The 26,184-nt window shown below is 40.3% G+C and overlaps 1 protein-coding gene across 3 annotated transcripts in view; it reads right to left on the bottom strand.

The window, feature by feature from the left end:
• Positions 1-26,184, bottom strand: part of cacna1d (calcium voltage-gated channel subunit alpha1 D) — a 352,130-nt gene that overhangs the window by 123,363 nt on the left and 202,583 nt on the right. For all 3 annotated transcript variants that reach the window (XM_033036547.1, XM_033036546.1, XM_033036548.1), the window contains 9 exons: positions 25,588-25,795; positions 24,614-24,734; positions 20,077-20,191; positions 18,716-18,797; positions 18,529-18,586; positions 15,678-15,810; positions 11,013-11,142; positions 7,041-7,100; positions 2,608-2,714 (listed from right to left, as the gene is read on the bottom strand). In XM_033036547.1, coding sequence (XP_032892438.1) covers positions 2,608-2,714; positions 7,041-7,100; positions 11,013-11,142; positions 15,678-15,810; positions 18,529-18,586; positions 18,716-18,797; positions 20,077-20,191; positions 24,614-24,734; positions 25,588-25,795 — 1,014 coding nt within the window. The remainder of the gene's footprint in view (positions 1-2,607; positions 2,715-7,040; positions 7,101-11,012; positions 11,143-15,677; positions 15,811-18,528; positions 18,587-18,715; positions 18,798-20,076; positions 20,192-24,613; positions 24,735-25,587; positions 25,796-26,184) is intronic.

Below are 26,184 nucleotides of genomic sequence, written 5' to 3'. Positions count from 1 at the left end.
ATCAGCCATGATTGAATGGCAGGGGCTTGATGGGCTGAATGGCCTATTTCTGATCAGATTTGTTTATTATAATATATACCAGGGTGCAAAGATATTCCTCGTTCATACAAAGCTCACAGAGTGGACAGAAACATGATAACAATAGATAGAGTAACAAATACAGCAATGAAGACAAAACGGTGAGCACTAAAAATAAAAAGGGACAATGAGAAGAAGAAGCCGGGATGGTGGAGAACAATAAAGGTAGAGTCTGGGGAACATGTGAAGAGAATGGGAGGTAGAAACTCAGGAAGAGCATAACAAAAAAATAACAACAAAAAATAGGTGGTGGTTAAGAACTTAAAAATATGTTTGCCAATGAGTAAGATTAGTTCAACAGGTTTTAGGGTTTGACAAATCAAAGATTGGCTTTACAGAAGAAAATAAATGAAGTAATAAAAACATGGAATGCTTCATTAAGATGTGAAGCAGATGGGAAAATTAAAGACTGGGGACAATGGGGGAAATTAATTAAAGATCAGATGCTCCCAAGGACACATGGATGACTTAGGGATTTGGGAAAATTAAAAGTTGTCTCAAATGCTGCAAAATAAATAAACATCAGTGGTTTATGGCAATCATTAATTAATAAAGAATAGGCATCATTAGGGAGGGATGGACATGGTGGGAGGAGCACTTGTGATCATCTTGGTTTACAAGGAATGAAGATGGGGATAAATGAGATCAGAAACTGAAGGGAAGGAAGGGAAATGGAGAAACTAGAGGGAAAGAGGTGGAGAGAAGGAGAAAATGAGATTAGCAGGAGGTGAAAGAAAGTGAGAGGGTGGGGTTGAGCAAGAGAGGTAGCACTGATTTTTAAGTGGGGAAATAAAGCAGGGAAAATGATTGGCGCTTGGAAATTCTCTATCAAGAGACGGAGGAATCTTGGGCAATTCAAATCTTAATCAGGAATCAGTGGGGAACAATATCTAGTAGGAAAGAACTGCAGATGCCGGTTTAAACTGAAAATAAATACAAAATTCACGTTCACAAGTTATAGGAATAGAATTAGGCCATTCGGCCCATCGAGTCCACTCCATCATTCAATCATGGCTGATCTCTGCTTCCTAATCCCATTTTCCTGCCTTCTCCCCATAATCCTTGACACCCGTTCTAATCAACAATTTGTCTATCTCTGCCTTAGAAATATCCACTGACTTGGCCTCCATAACCCTGTGTGGCAATAAGTTCCACAAATTAACTACCCTCTGACTAAAGAGGTTCCTCCTCACCTCATTTTTAAAAGAGAGCCCTTTAATTCTGAGGCTAAGACCTATGGTTCTAGAATCTCCAACCAGTGGAAACATCCTTTCCACATCTACTCTATTTATAGCTTTCATTATTCTGTAAGTTTCAATGAAGTCCCCCCTCAACCTTTTAGAGTAGAGGCCCAGTGCTGTCAAATGCTCATCATATGCTAAACCATTGAATGGTGGAGTAACTCAACAGGACAGGCAGCATCTCTGGATAGAAGGAATGGGTGACATTCGGGTCGAAACCCTTCTTCAGACTGAGTCAGGGGAGAGGGAGATACAGAGATAAGGAAGTGTATGGTGTGAATATAAGACAAAGGGGATGGAGATCAAGGACGGTGTAGAATGGATCATTGTTAGCTTGGAGAAGGTAACAACAAAGCAAACAGAGATAAAATGTAAACAAGGACAGTCAGACTAGTCGGAGAACTGGGAAAGGGGGAGGGATGGAGAGAGAGGGAAGGCAAGGGTAACTTGAAGTTAGAGAAGCCAATATTCATTCCGCTGCCCAAGCAAAATATGAGGTGTTGTTCCTCAAATTGGAGAACAATATCTAGCCGCAAATAAATTAGTGGTCTGCTCAATCACATTCAATTTCTGGTGAAGTTAAATTAAAATTATTTTCATTATTTTTTTATATTAAATATGGACTAAACATTAAACCTCCATGCCAAGGCAAATCAGCAAGCAAAGAATTGGAGGTCATCAGGATTGGTGAATTCCTCAGATGCATGAAGCACATAAAGCGGTTAGTGTGCATTTGTTGAGAGGCAGCCAGGCTCATTGCATTAAAAGTAGTTTACAATGGTTATTCCATTATAAATGTGCACTCAGGAATTCATAATGAAAATCCACCCGGATGCATATGTGAAAAGCAAGGAGGAAGATTAAGAAGACAGTTGATGACAGAATCTGCAAAGCCTGCGTAGGACGCATTAGTCACCCCAGAAGCCAGGGAATTGCAGAAAAAGCAAGTCATTCTCAAGGGGCTGCCTGAGGAGGAGGAGGCGGAGGAGGACATAATAAAATTCAGAAGGAATGGGTATTGTCATCCAAGCTATTTTAAACTTTGCACAGTTTTTCAATAAATATTAATTTTCCCAAATTTTTTTTCTAGGTTTTAGTCAAAATATCATAAATATAATTTTTTAAGTTTTATACTTAAAATAACAGTTAGTAAGTGTAGGCACATTCCTAAGCAATTAATTATTTTTTAATCAGATGCATTCTTATCAAAATAGAAAATGCACCGTTACATGTATATAATTTGTAGGGATAAATTGCTTATATTTGTTTACCAGAAACAGATACTTACTGAATTCCAAAGGAAATGAGTGATACACCCACAACCAAGATGTCCAACAAGTTGAAGTAATTTCTACAGAAAGCACCTTTGTGTAAAAATGCTCCATATGTCATCATCTGAAGAAGGAAAGCATATGAAGATAAAACGGATTTACACTGTTTCATCAATAGTCCAATAGCATTTATTAGCTCTCTAGGTAGATATATTTTTTATAAGCAATACAATGTTAAATTACCTTGGTAAGCAAGAATGCAGAATTGAGGTGACAATCAGTTAATCCATGGTCTTATTGAATGATGGAGTTTCTAATTTATGGTATGGTATTTAAGTGATAGGAGTAGAATTAGGCCATTTGGCTCATCAAGTCTACTCCGCCATTCAATCATAGCTGATCTATCTCTCCCTCCTAACCCCATTCTCCAGCCTTCTCCCCATAGCTTCTGACACCTCTACTAATCAAGAATCTGTCTCTGCCTTAAAAATATCCACTGACTTGGCCTCCACAGCCGTCTGTGGCAATGGTATATATGCATAGACTTTTAAAAACATTTAAAGGACGACAAGAATTTCTGAATTTCCTATCTTCTGAGGTCCAGCATCAATTATTTGCCATTGATCACTTGGCCCCTATGAACTATGATGCCCCTATGTACTGTAGACAATAGGTGCAGGAGTGGGCCATACGGCCCTTCAATTCTATTCTAAGCCTCCCTCGCTCTCCTTTAAAATGCTCCTGAAAGGATCTTAACATCTACTCATTAGACTGAAAACACCTTGATGCAGCTTGATCAGGTAAACCACCCCAATAAACGCTGCTTTACCTCACTGAATGTTTCAATCATGTTAAGGAAAGTGTTATTGCTTTGTTCATTATTCTGTTAACTTTGGACTATTAGAAAAGCATTCTTAATGCAAGGGGGGGTGGGGGAGTGGGGTACGGGATTTTAACAGCAGGTTCGAAATACAAAAATAGGTATAGCAAGTTGATCCTCCCTCCATTCAAGGTTTTGAATTACTGTTCGGGTTAGGGTTGGAGTCCCACTTGCCAGCTATCCAGTTATAACTCCTTGCACCAGATTGCCATGTTCTAAAAGAACCCGCAGATTTCACAAATGTAGATGTATCCATGCTGCCCTCAAATGACCCTCAGCTGATCTTTCTGAACCTCTCATTCCAACTCTACCAATTTCTTCATCACCCCATGCATCCTAGTCCCAGTAATCTAATCTGGGTGGCAGTGTGAACTGTGAGGAGGATGCTATGAGAATGCAGCGTGACTTGGACAGGTTGTGTGAGTGGGCAGATGCATGGCAGATGCAGTTTAATGTGGATAAATGTGAGGTTATCCACTTTGGTAGCAAAAACACGAAGGCAGATTATTATCTAAATGGTGTCAAGTTGGGAAAAGGGGAAGTACAACGGGATCTGGGGGTGTCCTTGTTGATCAGTCAATGAAAGTAAGCATGCAGGTATAGCAGGCAGTGAAGAAAGCGAATGGCATGTTGGCTTTCATAACAAGAGGGTGTTGAGTATAGGAGCAAAGAGGTCCTTTTGCAGTTGTACAGATCCCTAGTGAGACCACACCTAGAGTATTGTGTGCCGTTTTGGTCCCCTAATTTGAGGAAGGGTATTCTTGCTATGGAGGTAGTGCAGCGTAGGTTTACAAGGTTAATTCCCGGGATGGCGGGACTGTCATATGCTGAGAGAATTGCCTGGTGCCACTTATGAAAGCTGGCGAAGAATTGGGAAACAAAGTCCAAAACATTAAATCCTACAGACAAGAAGCCCATTCGGCATGGTTTCCTGGCTACTAAACTTCTGCCAAGATGACTTCCCCACTGCCCAATCTATCCTTCATTATACAGATGAATATTATTGGCCAAAATGTAACTTGCAATTTTCAAATCATTTGTCAAGTTTAATCTTAAAATAGCATTGAAGTATGAATAAAGCAAATAACATTATACAATGGTCAAACCATAATCCTATTCTGAAGCTATATGCATGTGTATAAGATTTTCTCTTTCATCAAGAACAGCTCAGACACACCCTTCAATTTCAGATGTACTAAACAATCTTTTCTGCAAAATAGTAAACAATGGCCAAAGTCCTTTGTGCTTTTCCAAGCCTCAGTAAGAGACTATTGGCTTTTTATCAGTAAAACTGTCAAGAGTTAATTAAGAAAGGAGTTTTACATCTTAGCTGCCGCCGCCATTCATCGCAGCTTTTAGAAGTTAGAGTTAGAGTTAGTGGAGTTAGAAGCTTTGTTGCAAATTGCTGAAATGAAAAGATACTAAAATAACAACCCAATGTTTTGGTATTGCAGTCTGCAGCCTGCCAATGCTGGCACTGATTCAAGATAGAAAGTCACCATGCCGAAACCATCATGCTCACACAATGAAAAGGCGAATCATAGGCGAAGAAAGGATTTGCCTCTGCTTCCCAACTTATTAGGAAACTAAACTAAAGAGGAAAGTAATCTTGTGAAAACTAGGGAAATGTAAAGACTTTAAGTATTTATTAATTTATTTACAATCTGCTCAAAGGGATGTCCCGAGAGATATTCGTAAATCTATAGTTGATTACCACATACATAACTGTTCATACTTGTGAATAAAACTTGGAACAATGTAAAGCAAAAAGGGGCAGATTGTTCTCTCAATAGTTTGTCAGGATTCTGCACTGATCTAATGAGAAAAATAGAAGGTCGGGTTCAATCCTTGTTGCCATGACAATTCCATGGATAATGGTTAAAATCTCAGCTTTGCATCAGCACTAGTAATTTTTCAAAAGTATCTCTCTCCAGTTACATAACATAATATAAATATGTCATTTTTTGCTGAGCCACTTGGATTGTAGTGCACCAGGTGAGGCACGTCAGTGAAATTTAATGATGGTCTGAAGGAAACAATGAGAATAATAATGATACATCTGCTTTGGCATGTCACCGAGTTTATATTATATATAGAATCCCAATCAAACGTTCCATTTATTATCTTATTATGTCTGCACCCATTAATTTCCTATGTTAATGACTTACTTAGATAGATCCATCTCATTTTAAATAATATTTCGGTGTTCTGGTTGATGTCTACATATTTATTTACAAATTTTAGACCTGTTTAATGGAACTTGATCAATAAAAAGGATCTTGTTACATTTCTGCTTTGAAGTGTCTTTCTTGCACTGTTTTGATCACTTGACTCAGATTGAAGGCATTGAAGGTGCTGCTGCTTCACAAGGACCCATCATTTCGCTCTGTGATGGACAGGACAATGGGATTAACTTTCTCCGACCAGAGAATATAAATGTAAGTGACTGGATAATACAGGCAGAGAGCAGACCACACTCAGGGAGATCATGGCCACATGGCTGCATCGAGTATAAAGCCAACATTTAATATACAGATGAATTCTGTTGCTTTTATCATTTAAATAGTTAACTGTCCTGTTACTTTTCAATGTAAACAAACTCATTAGTCATAGTGATTGAAGTTCTCAATCTGGGTTTAAATAATGCACAAAGCTTGGAACTATCTCAATATTGCTGAAAAAGATTGCTGGAAAAAGTGGTGAACTTTTGTATGGTATTGTACGTATTTCTGTAAATTTGTATTATGCAGCAATTACTTTAATGATTTAATGCACAGTAGAGGTAAATGCCGAAAACAATAGCAAAACTGTCAAAGGTAGAATATTTTGTTTTCTAGACATTTTATTCATCTATCTTTACATTCTCATAGAACCCACAGGCAAAACTGAAATATATGTGTTTTGCAATCTGCTCAACAGGATGTTGAGAGATATTCGTGAATCTATAGTTGATTACCACATACAAGATTGTTTTTGTACATCTTGTGAATAAAACTTGGAACAATGTAGAGCAAAAAGGAGCAGGTTGTTCTCTCAAACATAACTCTAACTCAAGTTTGACACTATATTAATTTTTCATAAGGAACATAATTAAACACGTTTCTCAATTGACATATTATGTAATTACAAGAAAAACTGTATGCTTGAAAACAAAATTACATGCATAATTAATTATTAATGAATGACTTAAGTTCAGTCCACAGACCTTCATACATGTCAACAGATTGAAAGAATTGCATTCAGAAGATTTATACTGGCCAATGACTCAAAACAATGGCTCACGGTGGAGTGTGGCAGTGGATTAAGATATGCCATTGAGTGCAGCAGAAACATCACTCAGAAATCGTGCATCATGCTACAGTGAAATGTTTGTGCAAAGAGGTCGTAGACCCATCAATTATCACACACAGCAACCTGGCCCTCTGTTACCTTCATCAAGATTTCAAAAGTAAACATACTAGTGAAGACATAATCTGCATAGCCTAGGATCTGGAAAGGAAGCAAATGATTTTAAAACATTAGCTTTACTCTAATCATTCATTAAGGCAAGAGAACCAAACAGTGTATTACCTTGAATAGGATTTCAACAGTAAAGATCGCTGTAAAAGCATAGTCAAAATAACCAAGAATCTGAAAAGGCAGAATAGAAATGTTCAGCATAACATGGAAATTGGACAATGCTTAAGGGAAAATTGTTGATGGACATCAGAAAGCAAATCTGCATAAAATATAATTTGTGCATTTATTTCATATCAGGTCATCTGAGTGAACTGCTATTGTTATGTTAAAATGTCAATATCCAATGGTCCATAACTAAACCGAGAATCAACACCACCATATATTGATGGCAGTGAATAAGAGGCTGGGTACTCTGCTACATATAACAGATCTCTAACCTCAAATTCTGTCATCTACAGTATAAAATACAATTCACATATGACATTAACTTCTCTGTCTGGTTTGATGATTGTAAAAGTAATAACCAATGTTTAATATTATACCATCAATTCATCTGGTCTAATAGCCCACACCTCTACAACCTCCCTTATTGTTACAGTGTGATTACTGGCAGCTTGCTAATCAGCAACTCCTCCATGCTCCTTTGCTAGACATTCACTAAAGCTTTTGCAGTTGCCCAGCACAAACACATTGGACTCCAATGCACTGAAGAATAAGAGCTAAGGGTGCATGGAAGATCAACAACTCCAAGTTCCTCACCTAATCACCTGATTATGTTCCTGTTCCATTCCTGATAGCATCGCAAGGAAACTTTCTCAAGAGAGCAAAGCAATTTGCAAGATTTGTCCATTACCTTTTCAGAGTAATTAGCAATGATCAACCAATGCCAGCTTTGCCATCTAGGCCCACCTTCCAAGTATGAATATTGAAAAGAAAGCAAATGTTACCCAACACAAAACTCATCAGATTAGAATCAGCTATCGCTTCACTCCTCAGCAGATAAAGTAGCCATACCTGCAGTAAGTAAAGTCTAAACAACCTGGTGGGTGGACACGTCACATTTGCACTGCATTGATGCTCAGCAATGGCTATCTCCAGCAGGCAAGAGTACAACCACACAGCCTGATTTTCCATGGTTGGGATTCTCACCATCAATGTCACATTTAATCAAAACGACACTGGACAAGTCACATAAATACTGCAAGTACAAGATCTTGGTCAGAGGTCAGTTATCCTTTGACTCGCCTCCTGATAAACCAAATCTTTCCACCATCTACAAGACTCGTCATGATGAAATACACCCCACCCTGTGGATGGTGCAACTCAAATCATAGTCAAGAAATTACACCATCCAGGACAAAGCAGCTTGCTTAATTGGTATCACAACCAACACCTTCAACATTATTCCTGTTATTAATAGCACAACATATTAGTCAATAAAATCTACTACAGTTATTTGCCGAAGCTACTCTGACACCACCTCTCAATTTGCAACCTTTGCCATCACTAAGAATGAGGGCAGTTCCGGACGCACCACACATCTCTGTCCTCCAGTTCCTGCGGACTTCCGCCGCTGGAAGTATAGGATTTTGGTGTGTGTGCTTTATCATCATTCCTTACAATGCTGTGTACGACAGTGATCGCAAGTTCCACTGAAGCTAGAAGCTCATCTGCCCTTTGACAGGTCTTGTTTTTGGTCCTGCTAGGGGTCCACAGCCCCCTCATCTGGCAAACCAGGTGGGGGAGACGGTTTAGTCGCTGACTATCCGACCTTGGAGCAGGTAGCACGGAATTACATGGCACCCGTGGCGGGGGGAACTCTCCACGACCTGACCTGAGGGTAGTAGAATCATAAAAACACCACTGCCTTCATTTCCCTTCCAAGTCAAACACCATCCTGTCTTGGAAATGTATTTGTTCTTTCAACATAAGGATGGCAGTATTTCAAGAACATGGCTCACCACCAACTTAAAAGACAATTAGGGATGAGCAAGAATTATAAGACATAGGACCAGAAATATGTCATTTGGCCATCGAGTCTGACTCGTCATTCCATCAAGGTTGGTCTATTTTTCCCACAACCCCGTTTTCCTGGCCATAACCTTATTAATCAAGAACCTATCGATCTTGGCTTTAAGAATGCTGGCCTTGACAGCAATTCCCACATCCTGGAAAATGAATAATAACAAAACTAGAAATCCAAATGAGCAATTTTTCCATGGGCAAAAACATAAATGTAAGTACATTTAAATGGATTTCACTCTTTCATATTATATTACATCTGCTTGTTGAGTGCTCTTTTATTTATTTTTATTGAGCCAATTTTTCCTTTGGCTTTGAAAACAGGAATTGTGCTGAGCAATGGTGCTGAAAATGTAATGTCACAACTATTAAAGGGTGACATATATCTATCTATCTATCTATCTATCTATTATTGTATAAAACTCTGTGGCTGCCGCCTGCCGTCCGTCCGGCTGCCTTTCTGCCTTTTGCTTCGTTCCATCGTGTGATGTCACAATGCCTAATACTCGCAGATGTCCAATCGGAATGGATCCATTTACATGGACGGCTGCCGGCCGCCTTTCTTCCTTTGATTCCCTGCAACTCCGAAACCAGATGCAGAATCGCCGACATCTTTTCCATTTCGGTAGAGATTTCACTTTTCTTTCAAAGTATCTGCTTCTCATTACATTTCGTCGTGTTTACGTACACATTTTTAATCAAATCCTTCTCCCCCCCCCCCCAATATTTCAAAAATAAACTGGCTTCTCACCCATAGAAGCAGCCCCAGCCCCAGGTGAACGTTCCATCGTGTGATGTCACAATGCCCGATGCTCACAGATGTCCAATCGGAATGGATCCATTTACATATGCCTTTGCAGGAGGCCCAGCCCCTGGTGAACGTTCCATCGTGTGATGTCACAATGCCCAATGCTCAAAGACATTGTTGCCATAGAGGGAGTACAGAGAAGGTTCACCAGACTGATTCCTGGGATGTCAGGACTTTCATATGAAGAAAGACTGGATAGACTCGGCTTGTACATGCTAGAATTTAGAAGATTGAGGGCGGATCTTATAGAAACATATAAAATTCTTAAGGGGTTGGACAGGCTAAATGCAGGAAGATTGTTCCAGATGTTGGGGAAGTCCAGAAGAAGGGGTCACAGTTTAAAGATAAGGGGGAAATCCTTTAGGACAGAGATGAGAAAAACATTTTTCACACAGAGAGTGGTGAATCCCTGGAATTCTCTGCCACAGAAGGTAGTTGAGGCCAGTTCATTGGCTATATTTAAGAGGGCGTTAGATGTGGCCCTTGTGGCTAAAGGGATCAGGGGGTATGGAGAGAAGGCAGGTACAGGATACTGAGTTGGATGATCAGCCACGATCATATTGAATGGTGGTGCAGGCTCGAAGGGCCGAATGGCCTACTCCTGCACTTAATTTCTATGGTTCTATGTTTCCCTCTCCTCACCCCTCTCCCTCTCCCACCCATCCCTCTCTCCCCCACCCCCATTCCCTCTCTACGCCACCCCCTTCCCTCTCTCCACCCGCCCCCTTCCTCCAGCCCCTCTGTCCCTCTTCCATCACCCCCCCTACCCCTCTCCTCCTCCCTCCCCACTCTTCCACCTCTCCCCCTTCCCCCTCCACTCTCCCTCCCCACTCTTTCCCCTCTCCCCCCATCCCTCTCCCCCTCCCTCCCTCCTCCCCTACCTCCCCCTCCCCCACATCTCTCTCCCCCATCCCCCTCTCTCACCCCCTACCCCGCTCTCCTTTCCCTCCCAAATCTGTCCCGTTTCCTCCTCCTCCTCTCCCCTCCCTCCCCTCTTCTCACCCCCCCTCCCCCCACCTGTGTGTTTGGGGGTGGTTAATGTGAGTTTAATGCCGCAGCCCCCCCCCCCCCCCCCCCGCAAACGCCGTTGGGTAAACAGACCCAACGGGTCTGCACTTGGTCTAGTCCTCTTTTAAAAATATACAGTATTCAAAATCATTAATGATCATGGCAGTAGAGTTTGTTGCTGACATAAATCTACACAAAAGTTATAAAGACTGTAAGTGAAACGTCCGCTTATGTCATCTACTTACATTGTTACGAAAGGAATGATTACGTATGGGATCCTCTGCTGCCAAGGAGATGCTGCTGAGCATAATGAACACCAGGATCAGATTGGTAAAGATGCCGTGATTTATAAGTCTGTGACAGAAGACTCTGATCCTAATACATAAAGAATCGTATGTTACTTAGTGCATCGCAACTATTTGAAGATAAATATAATTATTTGTGTTTGATTACAATTTTCTAGCACTCCCCCTTGACTAACACATAATAATGATGGTTGACTGTGATAACTTATCACAATACCAGAAAAATATTTAAGCTTTGTCAGGAAGAACTTTAACACCATTGCCCTTGATTCATGGCAACCAGAGTTGGATCTGCAACTGTAGTGCAGAACAGGAAAATTATGTTGGAGATGGTCTGAAAACAGACATTATTTTTATTTGTGCTCATTTGCCACAAAGGACATAGACAAGAATCTTAACTGTGGTGCATTCCACAGCTCCCTGATACAGAGGCTGGTAAAGTTGGTGTGAAACCTGCTTGCTTTCATCCATCAGGGCATTTAAGAACGAAAGTTCACTTTGCAAACATAAAACTTTGGCGAGGCCACATTTGGAGTATTGTGCACAGTTCCATGGAGACCTGAGAGGATGCATCAGCTATAAAGAGAGGTCTGAAAAAGGATTTGCTCTGGAGCATTGGAGGCTGAAGAATGACCTGATAGAAAGTACATAACATGACTAGAGCCCTAGATAGTCTGTCTTTTTCCCTGGGTAGAAAAGTCAAATAAAAGAGGGCAGAGGGAGAAAAGTTTCAAAAAGAAATGAGCAAGGCAAGTTTTTTTATAGAGAGTGATTTGTGCCTGGAATATGCTGCCAGGGGAGATGGTAGAAGCAGAAACAGCAGCAAAGTTTAAGAGTCGTTGAGGCATATAGACAGGCAGGAAATAATGGGCCATGGAACATGTGCAGGCAGATAAGGATTTGGACGAAGGGATTAAAGACTTTGTGACCAAATCTGCTGATGATTCAAAAATAGGTGGCAGGGCAGGTAGTGTAGAGAGGGCAGAGATTCTGCAGAAGTACCCGTTGTACAGGTTGGGAGAGTGGGCAGAGAAGTGGCAGATGGAATATAGTGCAGCAAAGTGAGGAGTCATGCATTTTGGTAGCAGGAATAATGGCGTAGACTATTTTCTAAGTGGGGAGAAAATCTAGAAATCAGAGGTGCAAAGGGACTTGGGAATGCTGGTGCAGGATTCCCAAAATGTTAATCTGCAAGTCGAATCGATAGTAAAGAAAGCAAATTCAATGCTCGCATTTATTTCAAGAGAGCTTGGATACACAAACAGGGATGTAATGCTGAGGCTCTATAAGGCGCTGGTAAGATCGCATTTGGAATATTGTGAGCAATTTTGGGCACCATATCTAAGGATGGATCTCTGGTTGGCTCTGGAGAGGGTCCAGAGGAGATTTACAAGAATGATCCCAGGAATGAGTAGGTTAACCTATGATGAGCGTTTGTCGGCACTGGGCCTGTACTCACTGGAGTTTAGAAGAATGAGGTGGGACATATTTGAAACATACAGAATAATGAAAGGCTTGGATGTGGAGAGGATGTTTCCATTCGTGGGAGAGTCTAGGACTCAAGGTCATAGCCTCAGAATTAAAGGACGTTCTTTTAGGAAGGAATTTGCTACAGAAGACTGTGGAGGCCAAGTTAGTACAGGTGTCAGAGGTTATAGGGAGAAGGCAGGAGAATGGGGTTCAGAGGGAGAGCTAGATCAGCCATGATTGAATGGCGGAGTAGACTTGATGGGCCGAATGGCCTAATTCTACTTCTATCACATGACCTTAAGATTAGGATCATGTTGGGCACAGACTTGGTGGGCCAAAGGGACTGTTCCTGTGCTGTATTGTTCTACATTCTATAATTATAGAGTATTAATTTACCAGCTCGCAATACTACTCCAGGTTGTCATTGTCCCATAATCATATCCACCATCTTGAACTATGGGCAGAAGTTGAGCAGGCTGGGACTCTATTCCTTGGAGTGTAGAAGAATGAGGGGTGATCGTATAGAGGTGTATAAGATCATGAGACAATAGATTGGGTAGATGCACAGAGTCTCTTGCCCAGAGTAAGCGAATCAAGGACCAGAGGACATAGGTTTAAGGTGAAGGGGAAAAGATTTCCCAATCTGAGGGGTAAATTCTTCACATAAACGGTGGTGGATGTATGGAACAAGTTGCCAGAGGAGGTAGTTAAGGCAACATTTAAGAAACAGTTAGACAGGGACATGGATAGGACAGTTTAGGAGGGATATGGACCAAATGCTGGCAGGTGGGACTAGTGTAGTTGGAACTAGTTGACTGGAGTGGGCAAGTTGGGCCAAAGGGCCTGTTTCCACACTGTATCACTCTATCCTATAATTCTCCAAAATCCAGCCTCCTGCCAGGATTTCCGTTGACAAGGCATGAAGCCAAGATTCCAGCAAGCTACTCAACCAAGATGACACTGGAAATGTGATAAGCATCAGCAGCTTGCCACGGTTATGACAACATAGCTCCAAGGCCAATCTCTGCTAATCCTCAGAGCTGGTCTGGGTCTTGTGCTGGAAGTGTACCAATAAATTAGCTTTCCACATTTTTTCTAAGACATAGTTGCTTCAACTCTTTATAGTGACTGAAAACCAAAGGACTGCTGATGGTGGAAATCTGAAATGAAAAAAATTATAATTTTTATTATCTGTTTTTATTTCAGAGGAAACCCAGAGAGAGAAGGGTAGAGTTACCATTTCAAGTACAGGATCTTCTAGCACACTCACACTCTCTTCTCTTCCAAAACGTAGCCTAGCTCGATAATTTTCTATTTTTGTTTAATTTTTATTAAACTTGTAGCAAGCTCTGTAATCTGTAAGAGATCACTTGCCCAGCTCAGTTCAGAAGAAGCGAAGGGAAAAGGGGACAACATAACCACGTTTTTTTTAATACTGAATAACATTTTTATAATGTGCAGGAAAGAATTGCAGATGCTGATTTAAATTGAAGGTAGACGCAAAATGCTGGAGTCACTCAGCGGGACAAGCAGCATCTTTTTAATTTTTCATTTTTTTAAGGTTAAAAGTCATAATGTTATTAAAAACACATGGGTTAATACATTAACAAGGAATAATTTTATCAACTAATACAGCAACATTGCATACAAAATAACGTTTTTTTTATGCAATTGCATTTTCTTGACTTACGGCATTCCTTCAGAAATCCTTACCTTTTCACCAACTCCAGGGGAGCTGGTGAAAAAGGAGGTACTATCTGAAATTAAAAGATAGAAAATGCTGCAAGCACTAGCAACTCGGGCAGTATCCACAGAAAGGTTAATATTTCAGATTGAAAAAACATTGAAACTGGGAAGGAGTAAAAGCAAGTCAGCATCAAACTAGAGAGGATGGAGGAAGGATGGATAGGACAAAGGGAATATCTGTGACTAGGTGATGACAGGGTTGCCATGGGGAAAAGCTGTAAACAAGTCCTTGAACAGTTTAAATCCCTTTAGGGGGTTCAGAAAAGAATTGACCAGATTCCACCCACCCTCCACCACTCACCAAATTAATTCCCTTTGTTTTATCTCAGACGTGGGTGGATTAGGACTGTTTTAATTCTACAACATAATCCATTACTACTGTACAGGATAGTCTGTGTGCTTTGATTGCCCTTTTTTATCCAACAACTTCAGAGTTTCAATCCATTCGTGGATATAACAGAATGTGATACTCTCAAGAAAAGCAAAAACATTCATAAGCACTCATAACATTAAAGTTTGCTGCATTAAGCTTATGCAATCACAATAAGCTAATGCCAAATGCATTTGCTTTGGTATTATGGTGTCAAGAAACAATAATTACAACTTAAGATCATAAAGGCATCCAAAATGGAAACAGCCCACCAAGTCCAAGGCAACATTGCGCAATTTATGTACATTATTGTAACACTAATCCCATTTTATTCCTGCCATGTTCTTGTCAACTCCCTTTACATTCTACCATAATGCACACTAGGGACAATTTACAGTGGCCAAATAACCTACATACCTATGTGATGTGGGACGAAATCAGAGCTTCTGGGGAAACTCCTGCAGTAAGAGAAAATTTGTGCAAACACCACTTGATCAGCACCCAAATTCAGGATTGAACTTGGGTTGTTGAAGCTGAGAATCACATTTCTTACTAGTGATAGCAATAATGAGAGTTTAGCCTAGTTTCTGTGTTGTAAAATACAGATAATTTTAAAATCCACCAAAGTAAAAAAAGAGCAAAATACGGAGTTATTTTCAGTCAATAATAATATACTCAGCTGGTCAGGTAGCAGCTTTCTAGAAACTATGTTATGTTCATAGCCTTTCAGCAGTTCAGTATTAACTTTTCCTCTATTCAGCAATGCTGCCTGGCCTATTTTTAAATTTCAGAATTCAAACATCTGCAGTACTTTGCTTTTGTATTAAAAGTCAAAAGGAATTTAAATTACAGACGGTGGAATATAATTTTATGGGTATATTGAGACAATATGAATTTAAAGCAGATTATCACAACATTCTGCAACCTATATTTAATAAATTGAATAATTGTACAAACTGATGATTGATAGCTGAATTGCAAAGCTAATTTTGACTATGAAAGTGCATTGCCATACATACGGGTTGGTATTACTAAATATGAAGAAAGCACTCCCTTCCGGGATGGGCACGATTTTCTCCTTGAGATTTAGGTCCGCCAGTCTTTGAGGTCGAGGCCCAACGGGGACTTCTGGTTCATCTTCATCATCATCATCTTCAAACAAATGATCAAAGAAAGCAATCAAACATTTACCCTTTCTTACCGCAGCAAATTAGTTTTTTATGATCAAAGTGTTTTTTGAAAATTGTCCTTTTTGCTTTGCACACTTCCTTTTATCCAAGAGGCCAAGTTCAAATAGAATACTTTTGAATTAAAATACAAATGTCACTTACTGGTTAGAAATGTGTGATTTAGTGATGATCAATCTCGATTACTCAATAAAACAAAACTCTTTCCAGATTGTATTAATACAATAATAAATTAATAACTCATTATTTGAGTTGTAACAACGCTATAAATTGCTATCTAAAAGAACTAGTCGGAATATCAGAATTAAAAACTATTGCAATGGATTATTAAAGAAAGCACTACATTTATAATTTAGTCAATCTATTAAAGTTGACAACAAGCAAGAGGCTTAAAGATAAAACAATGTCAGCATACAAATCAATTTATTGGTGCTGTCTGTATGGAGTATGTACGTTCTCCGTTTTACCTGCGTGGGCTTTCTATGGGAGTTCCGATTTCCACCCACAAGCCAAAGACGTACAGGTTTGTAGTTTAATCAGCTTGGTAAAATATGTCCTTAGTATGTGGAGGATAGTGTTAATGTGCGGGGATCGCTGGTCAATGCGGGCTCTGTGAGCCAAAGGGCCTGTTTCCGCGCTGTATCTCTAAACTAAACTACACTAAAGCTTGTACAGAGACATTGAGAGAGGTATTTGAACATCCAGCCAGCTTAGCGATAGAATGTACAGGCCAGCAATCGCAATGTGACTAGTGAGAGGTACAGACTATCAAAAGGGTTACAAATGAATGTCAATCTGTAACCTGGGGATGACTGAAAAATGGAAAAGGGAACTCCTTTATTCAAAAAGGGAGGCAGATAGAAGCGACTTAGCTGACACCCATCACTGGAAAGGTATTAGAAGCTACTACTTTATTGCAGGGGACAAAGAAAGGATTCAAGGTAATCAAGCAAAGTCAACATAATGTTATGAAAGGGAAATCATGTTTGATCAATTTATTCAAGTTCTTTGAAGACATAACGTGTGCTAGGGATAAAGGGAGCAAGGCACTTGGATTTTTGATATGATGCCTCAGTTATTGCAGTAAATAAAAGTGGCGAGTACTTTATGCCACAAAATGAATTGCATCTCAACCTCTTGATCCAGTTGAGTTTCCAGTCAACAGCAACCATCAAAACATTGCCAACAGTCTCAATCATGGCAATGCATTGACACTTGATATATATCTAAGTTTAGAAATTAGTTTTTGACTGCTTATTTTAATAACAATGATCACTTGTACCATTTTGGCTTTATTGCCTTGGATGGAGTAACAGTTGGAAAAGAAGCAACAGCAACAACTTCCTTAGCAATCAAAGTGTGCTGAGCTTATTACCAGACTGCACATGAAAGGGAAAACATATTAGGTCACGGGTTCTCAGCTTAATCGCTTTTAGACACATATGTAAGTGGAACTGCCTCGGATGGTATCATCTGGCATTATTCTGCAGTATCTGCTCGTATCACTGTAGTTGACTAAAGATTTCCAAGACAATCAAAGTCACTATCAAACACGATATTTTTGGCTCAAGATTCTCCTGAATAGACACAAGTGATCTCCAAACCTATCAGACTGCTTGTCCAGCTGTTACAAGCAGGTTATCCATTTTTACTGGAGCCAATATTCAAACATTAGCAATGTTCAAAATCAGCGAGTTCTGCTCTTTGTGCTATCACAAGCTTTCCTGATACCCAGGGTCAAGTAGAGCAAAATCATGCAGCCACAGAAGTACCAGACAGGCAGCAGCCTTTGTGAAAAGAGAGCACTGTGCCCATAAACCTTACAAATAGGGCATCAAAATCAGCACCAAGGTTTTATTCCTAGTTAGTTCTAACAAGTAACACATCAATGTGCATATTGCAGTTATGCCTCCGCCTCCTTTGGCTATAAGAACTACTTTGCCTGCTGCTCCTGATCTGAAAAGAGTTGCAGCTGCAATACACTTCAATAATTGCCTTCCATAATTAGTTCAAGCAAGATTAATTGGGCAAGAGATTCAATTTCAAGAAAATGTATAACCTGGAAAATGAACACAACACCAATTCGTACCATAACGCCTCTATCAATTTTCCTGCAAATATTGGAAAATAATCTAAATAAACAGGTTTGCAATTTGACAATATATATTACCCATTTGAACATAAGAACTGGAACAGGCTTGTGTTGCCTCTCAATGCTGCTCTGCCTTTCATAAAAGTCATGGTTAATCTTTTACCTCAGTTTAATTTCTTGCCTCTCTCCTTGTGCCTTGATTTTACCCTCACATCTACCAATCTTAGTCTTGAAAATGCTCAACATCTGGAGCCCAGAGGAATTCTTACCTGACTTTTCCGAAACTAAGTTAAAGCCCAAGCAACCAACTGCCAGGCATCTGCTAATGGTGCTGAATAACTAACTGGTCATCACCTCATTGCAGTTTGTGAGGCTTCACTGTGGGAAAAGTGGCTGCTGCCTTTGCCTGCAAAACAATATGACTACATTTCAAAATAAATGTTTATCTATGAAACTCTCTAGATATCCTGAGCTTAAGAAAGGGGCTAATTAAAGTCAGTCTGATTACCCACCAGCTACCACTGCAAGATGTGTACATTGCTTAATTAATGCACATGAATTTGTTTATTAAATGGATGACATTGTCCATACCTGGCACATCACTGGGTGGGTAAGGATCCTTATCTTCATCTTGGTCATCAATTGAAACCTGCCAAGCGTAAAAGACAGGCGATCATCAATTACTTCTCACAAAATAATTCCCATCATAACTAGAACTTGATCCAATGTACCATTTGAGTCAATAGTTTGCAACTTTACTTTGTTGAAATAGTTCTACCTGAGTGCCAGTAAGTATTTTCCTGTCATTTTCTCCAATCCCATCAACTTCGTATTTCCCTTCTTGTCTTTTCTCTGCATTTCTAGAAATAAGACACTTCACAGGATTTTACCATTTACACAAAATCATTTTTCTGCAAATACTTTAAAGACTTTTTAATTATTGTCCAAATTTACTTTAAAATACAACTAACAGTGTGCTTTGTGATTACAGTATTTATACATTTCTGATGAGTTTGGTATAAGTCCTCTGAAAGGTGAAATAATTGTGTGAACTGACATTGTGACAACACTTTGAATACTGTGCTCAGTCCTGGTTTATCAGCGAAAGGAAGGGTGTCATTAAGCTGGAAAGGTTTCACAGGGATATTACCAGGACTGGAGGGCTTGCATTACAAGGAGAGGCTCAATAAGCTGAGACATTTGTCCCTAGAAAGGTGTCATAGAGGTATATGAAATCATGAGGGACATAAATAAGGTGGATGGTCACAATCTTTTTCCCAGGGCAGGGAATTTAAAACTAGAGGACAAAGATTTAAGGTAAGAGGATAAAGATTTAAAAGGAACGCTGTTGGTAACTTTTTTACAGAGGATGGTGGGTGGCTGGCACAAGCTGACATAGAAAGCTGCAGAGGTGGGTACATTTGGACAGGTACATGGACAGAAAAGGTTCAAAGAGATGTGTGACAAACTCAGGCAATTGGAACTTGTTTGGACAGATATCATGGTCGGTGTAGGCAAGTTGGGCGCACGGGCCAGTTTCTATGCTGTATGATTCCACGCTGCATGTTTGTGCTCTGTGACTCTATAAATGCTTGCCATACTACTATTTTATGGAAACTGTTGGGCACTGGGAAACCTTGTAAACATAAACACAAGACCCAACAAATATTTGTGCCAAAGGGACTTTCTCTCTCATTTTCCCTCTTTGATGTCTCACATACCAGAAAAGCACTTGGATTCAAGTTAGTTGTTTAGTATTAAATTCTAGAAATATATTACTAACATTTAAATATGAAGTAAGCAAAAAATAAATATATCTGTTTTATATGTCCATTTTTTCTTTATGTTGTAGATCGACGTATGATTTTATGATGAAATTAATGAGAAAAAACTTGCATTTATTAATTAATGGAAACACAAAGTCAGTATCAAGTTTACCAGATTTCCATAATTGTGTTCTTCACTACAAAAGAACAAGAGTGACGAAGAAAGTCAAATTCACCAGCTATTAATAATTATCTTGCACAATTCAGATGACAATTTTGAACTCTTAATTTGATTTCAATTGCATTAGTTCTTGAGACTTAGATGTTTTTAAACCCTGAAAGCCTCTTAGTTTCAAGTATGTTAATTAATTACCTGCTCATTCTTTTCCTTTCTCTTTCTTCCATAGTTTCTTTTTGGACTGTGTTTAGACTTTCAGCATCAGCCAAGTTATCCACAGCAATAGCCAAAAAGACATTCAGCAGAATGTCTGGAGCAAATCATTTAAGGAAAATCTTAACATATGGAATTCACCATTTAAATTATTTATTTGTACTGAATAACTTTCACCTGTTTATGATCCAATGACTGATTTGCAGCCAATCTTTAAGACTGAACTAAGGATAACAATTAATTTAACAATTTAACTCTTTACCCTCACCAACCATAATATGAAATAAATCAATTGTAATGTGAAACTTAATAGAAACATAGAAAATAGGTGCAGGAGGAGGCCATTCGGCCCTTCGAGCCAGCACCGCCATTCAATGTGATCATGGCTGATCGTCCCCAAACAATAACCCGTGCCTGCCTTCTCCCCATATCCCTTGATTCCACTAGCCTCTAGAGCTCTATCCAACTCTCTCTTAAATCCATCCAGTGATTTGGCCTCCACTGCCCTCCGTGGCAGGGAATTCCACAAATTCACAACACTCTGGGTGAAAAAGCTTTTTCTCACCTCAGTCTTAAATGGCCTCCCCTTTATTCTAAGACTGTGACCCCTGATTCTGGACTCGCCCAACATTAGGAACATTTTTCCTGTATCAGTCCTTTTATAATTTTATGTTTCTATAAGATTCCCCCACATCCTTCTAAACTCCAGTGAATACAAGCCTAGTCTTTTCAATTTTTCCTCATATGATAGTCCGGCCATCCCAGGGAACAATCTCGTGAACCTATGCTGTACTGCCTCAATCACAAGGATGTTATTCCTCAAATTAGGAGACTAAAACTGTGACCAATTTTCTATCCATGTCAACACCCTACCCCAATGCCATGTGCTCTAATTTTAGTCACCAATCTCCCGTGCGGGACCTTATCAAAGGCTTTCTGAAAGTCCAGATACACTACATCCACTGGCTTCCCTTCATCCATTTTACTTGTCACATCCTCAAAAAATTCCAGAAGATTAGTCAAGCATGATTTTCCTTTCATAAATCCATGTTGACTTGGACTAATCCTTTTACTGCTATCCAAATGCCCCATTATTACCTCTTTACTAATTGAATTCAATATCTTTCCCACCACCAAATTCAGGTTAACTGGTCTGTAATTCTGTTTTCTCTCTCGCTCCTTTCTTGAAAAGTGGGATAACATTAGCTATCCTCCAATCCACAGGAACTGATCCTGAATCTATTGAACATTGGAAAATGATCACCAAGGCGTCCACTATTTCTGGAGCCACCTCCCTGAGGACCCTGGGATGCAGACCATCAGGCCCAGGGGATTTATCATCCTTCAGTCCCATTAGCTTACCCAATACTATTTCTCATCTAATGAAAATTTCTTTCAGTTCCTCTACCCTCTTAGATCCTCTGTCCTCCAGTACTTCTAGGAGATTGTTTGTGTCTTCCTTAGTGAAGACAGATCCGAAGTGCCTGTTCAACTCTTCTGCCGTTACCTTGTTCCCCATAATAATTTCACCGTGTCTGCCTTCAAGGGACCCACATTTGACTTTGCTACTCTTTTTCCCTTAACATATCAAAATAAGCTTTTACTGTCCTTCTTTACATTCCTGGCCAGCTTCCCTTCGTGCTTCATCTTTTCAGCCCATATTGCCCGTTTTGTTTCCTTCTGTTGTCCTATGAAAGTTTCTCAGTCCTCTGGCTTCCGGCTACTCTTTGCTGTGTTATACATCTTTTCTTTTAGTTTTATTCTATCCCTAACTTCTCTTGTCAGCCACGGTTGCCTCCTACTCCCCTTAGAATCTTTCTTCCTTTTTGGAATAAAATTATCCTGCGTCTTCCGGATTATGCCCAGAAATTCCTGCCATTGCTGTTCCACCGTCATTCCTGCTAGGATCCCTTTTCAGTCTACCTTGGCCAGCTCCTCTCTCATGCCTTCATAGTCCCCTTTGTTCAACTGCATCACTGACACTTCCGATTTAACCTTCTCCTTCTCAAATTGCAGATTAAAACTAATCATATTATGATCACTACCTCCAAGCGGTTCCTTTACCTTGAGTGGTCTTATCAAATCTGGTTCATTGGACAACACTAAATCCAGAATTGCCTTTTCTCTGGTCGGCTCCATTACAAGCTGCTCTTAGAATCCATCTCGGAGGCATTCTACAAACACTCTTTCTTGGGGTCCTGAACCAAACTGATTTTCCCAGTCTACCTGCATATTGAAGTCCCCCATCACCACAGTGGCATTACCTTTGTTACATGCCAGTTTTAACTCCTACTGCAACTTACACCCTACACCCGGGATACTATTTGGGGGTCTGTAGATAACTCCAATTAGTGTCTTCTTGCCTTTGCAATTCCTCAACTCAATCCACAGTGATTGTACCTCGTCAGTCCCTATGTCTTCCCTCGCAAGGGACTGAATTCCATCCCTCACCAGCAGAGCTACCCCTTCTCTGCCCACCTGCCTGTCCTTTCTCTAGGGTGTATAACCCTAAATATTAAGTTCCCAGGCCCGATCCTCCTGCAACCACGTCTCAGTAATCCCCACAATGTCATATCTACCAACCTCTAACTGAGCCTCAAGCTCATCTCCTTTACTTCTTATACTGCGTGCATTCAAATACAATACTTTTCATTCCTTACGCATCTCACCTTTCACATTGTTCCCTATTATACTTGGCCATACTCTCCTACCCCTTTGTGAGCTTTCTTTCCCGTTAATTCTGGGGTCATTAACTATCCCTTTACTCCCTTTCCCTTTAACTCCGTCCTTGACTATCCCATTTGACACCCCCCCCCCACCCCCCCTTGTTACATACTGTGAAAATTTGTTTTCAATACAGTAGCAAATGTCTTATTTTCTACATATACTCACAACGCTCATGCAAACTGCAAATGCAGGGGTAGGTAGAAAGCACCCATAACACACAGGAGTATGTTTAGGCCTTTATGTTTGGACTCAGAATGGTTTCGGCCTTTATGTTTGGGTGCAGGTTGAGTGGTAGTCTGTGCAGCAGGAGGTCTCTGCTGGTGTCTGGGGTGAATAGTGCCTGTCGCCTTAGGTATCCTTGTTGCTGCAGAAGGAGCAGGCTCCCTCCTCCAGCACACCATGGGCGGAAGTCCCGGGGGGGGGGGGGGGGGGGGGGGGGGGGGCGGGGGACACACGTCCTCTCTATGCTTTGAGAGGTGGGAGACAATCCCCCCATGTTTTGTAATCCGGATTTTGAAATTCGGTGAAAAAGATCTATTAAAAATCTCTGCTTTTAGCGAGACAGTGGGGGTGGGATTGTTGATCGAGGGCACCGATTGGACGAGAGACGTCAGTCAGCAGGCAATGGGGGGGACATGTTGATTCAGCGCAATGATTGGAGGAGGGAGGTGTCGGTCAGAGGCGGAAGTAGGGGGGTGGAACTGAGGATAGAGCGTGGTGATTGGAGGAGGCAGATGCCCTGGTGGAGCAAAGATCATAGAGCAGAGCTTGAATCGGCCCGTTCGCGGGACTTTTCATCGCCTGGCGTGGCTTAAAATCGGCCGCGGGAGCTTCCACCGCCCTGCGGTCAAATTGCTGCATCCAGGCGATCGAGACCCTCGAAGTTGAAGCCCCCGCCGGCTGATTTTAAGCCGCGCCGGGCGATGAAAGGCCCCGCGAACGGGCCGATTCAACCCCCACGATTCGGGCAGACGAAGCTGCTGTTGCTGGAGTTCTGAGTCAGTCGCCAACCAGGTCAGCTTCCGATGTTACCGTCCACAGGGCCCAGGGCCGAAGCCTCCAGAGCCTCACGTGTGTGTGTGCGCACGCGAGGCCAACAAGAAATTGTGTGTCCCCCCATGTTTTATAGCGATTTCCGCTCCTGCAGCACACAATAAAATATTAAAGATATACATACCTGAGAAATGTCTGAACATAACCCTGCTCACAGTCAGATTAAATTGATATTTCACAACTGGACATCAGTCATGATTAACAAATCTCTCATGGTCCGAATGGCACGGAATAATTTGTTGACGAAAAATGGTCCCCACCTGATTGTGATAGTCAAGCTAAAGATCGAAGGTAAACCAACAATGAGCAGCTACAGAACTTCAGACTCTTTTGAATCAAGTCATTTTTAAGAATTGAAGAAGATGCAACACAATTTTGTAATAAAATCGTTTGTTTATGCCGTGCAAAGAATATTAGTACGTAAACATAGAAACATAGATAGAAACATAGAAAATAGGTGCAGGAGTAGGCCATTCGGCCCTTCGAGCCTGCACCGCCATTCAATATGATCATGGCTGATCATCCAACTCAGTATCCTGTACCTGCCTTCTCTCCATACCCCCTGATCCCTTTAGCCACAAGGGCCACATCTAAAAGGAAGTAACATTATAAAAAGGAAGAAAAGCTACCTATGCACATAAACCGATCTTATGAACACCACCAAATAACAGTACTATACCTTTCACATTGATAAAAGCAGTCAGAGTACACTACCTGTCTTTCTAGTCGGTAAGGATACAATTACCACAGATGAAAAGAATTATAAAGTATATACAGACTATCATCCCTGATGAGGATGGGCCACCGTAAGCCATGATTCCATCGTACATCACCATATTCCAATCTTCACCAGTTAAAATCTATTTGAATTGACAAAAAATGCATTTTTACTGATGCAGACGCTTCAGTTATTAGTAAAAATAACCAAACTTTAAATACATTATTACATCTATCTATTGGCAATAATTTAATATCAGTTAGGTTACAAACTATCAATCTATAGATGAAAATCCTGCCACCATTCAGCTGACCATGGAGCATGTGAGGGAAATAGTGGGAGTCAGAGTTTCATGAACTGAAGCATTATCTTTGCTTCTGCCTAACATGTGGAGTAGATCTGGCATTTTCTGTTTTTATTTCAGATGTCACACATCCGCAGTTTTTTGAATTTCATTTGTAGACAAGACACATAGTCTACTCCTATTTCTTATACTGTACTCATAATAAACGTCCATGCATACACAACTAAGACCAGGGATTATTGCTCGCAGGTACCTTGCAAATGCACTTATTATATTGTAATATTATTACCATTCTTTTATATGTTCCTATATATATGTTGCTTTGTGTAAAAGAATCTCACTATACTTTTGAAAATAATAATGCTCTGGAATGTTTCAAGGATAGAGCAATTACAAACCACCCGGGACATAAATCACGGTAGTTCAACTCTGACCTGCATCTCCTCATAAATGCAATTCCATGCAGGTTGTGACCCATTAATCCTTCCTATTTGTAATTTCAAATCTATAATGTTATTTCCAATCTTGCCATGAAATGTCAGTGTTTCATGGTATTCACAAGTAAGCACCAGAGAGGTATTTCCTGTGCGCTCTATGTAATGAAACTGTCAGCTTTTATACATAAGGAATTTACAACTTTTTAGTTTCAGAGGAATTTTTGCTTTAAAATTAACTGATTTTGTGTAAGTACCTGAAATACAGTGAGAAGAGATTGTGGAAAGTTATCAAAGGTACTCCGTTTTGTTTGTGTTTCATCAAAGTTAAATTTACCACCAAAAAGTTGCATCCCCAAGAGTGAAAAGATGATAATAAAGAGGAAGAGCAGCAGCAGCAGTGAGGCAATGGATCGCATGGAGTTCAGCAACGAGGCCACAAGGTTACTCAGCGACTGCCAGTGCCTGGCAAAACAATTCTGTTGTTAGAAGACATGTATCACAATCAAGTTACAATTATAAGCCATGCAGTTTCAGAATTTGTACAATTAGTTGAATTCAATAATTTATTCAACTATTTTGATTAATTTCACATGGGATGTTAAAAAAAAATAAGAGTGTAAAATATTTCACATTTGGATAGTTAAAGTATAGGAAATGAAATGAATAAATTGGGCTGGGTTACTCTAGAACCAGTGCTTCGTTTATAACCTCTCACAGGACGCTACAGTCACACTCAGTTTTCACAGCTATGACCTTCCACAAGGCTTCAGACAGCATCAACTAATGAGTTGCCCACATCCTATCCTTGTGGCCTTCTGATAAATGTAACCTCACTGTTAGAGAGAAAACAG

The sequence above is a fragment of the Amblyraja radiata genome, chromosome 18, assembly GCF_010909765.2.
Source record: "Amblyraja radiata isolate CabotCenter1 chromosome 18, sAmbRad1.1.pri, whole genome shotgun sequence".
NCBI lineage: Eukaryota > Metazoa > Chordata > Chondrichthyes > Rajiformes > Rajidae > Amblyraja > Amblyraja radiata.
Note: the sequence above shows the minus strand (reverse complement) of the source record. Positions and strands in the feature narration are given on the sequence as shown.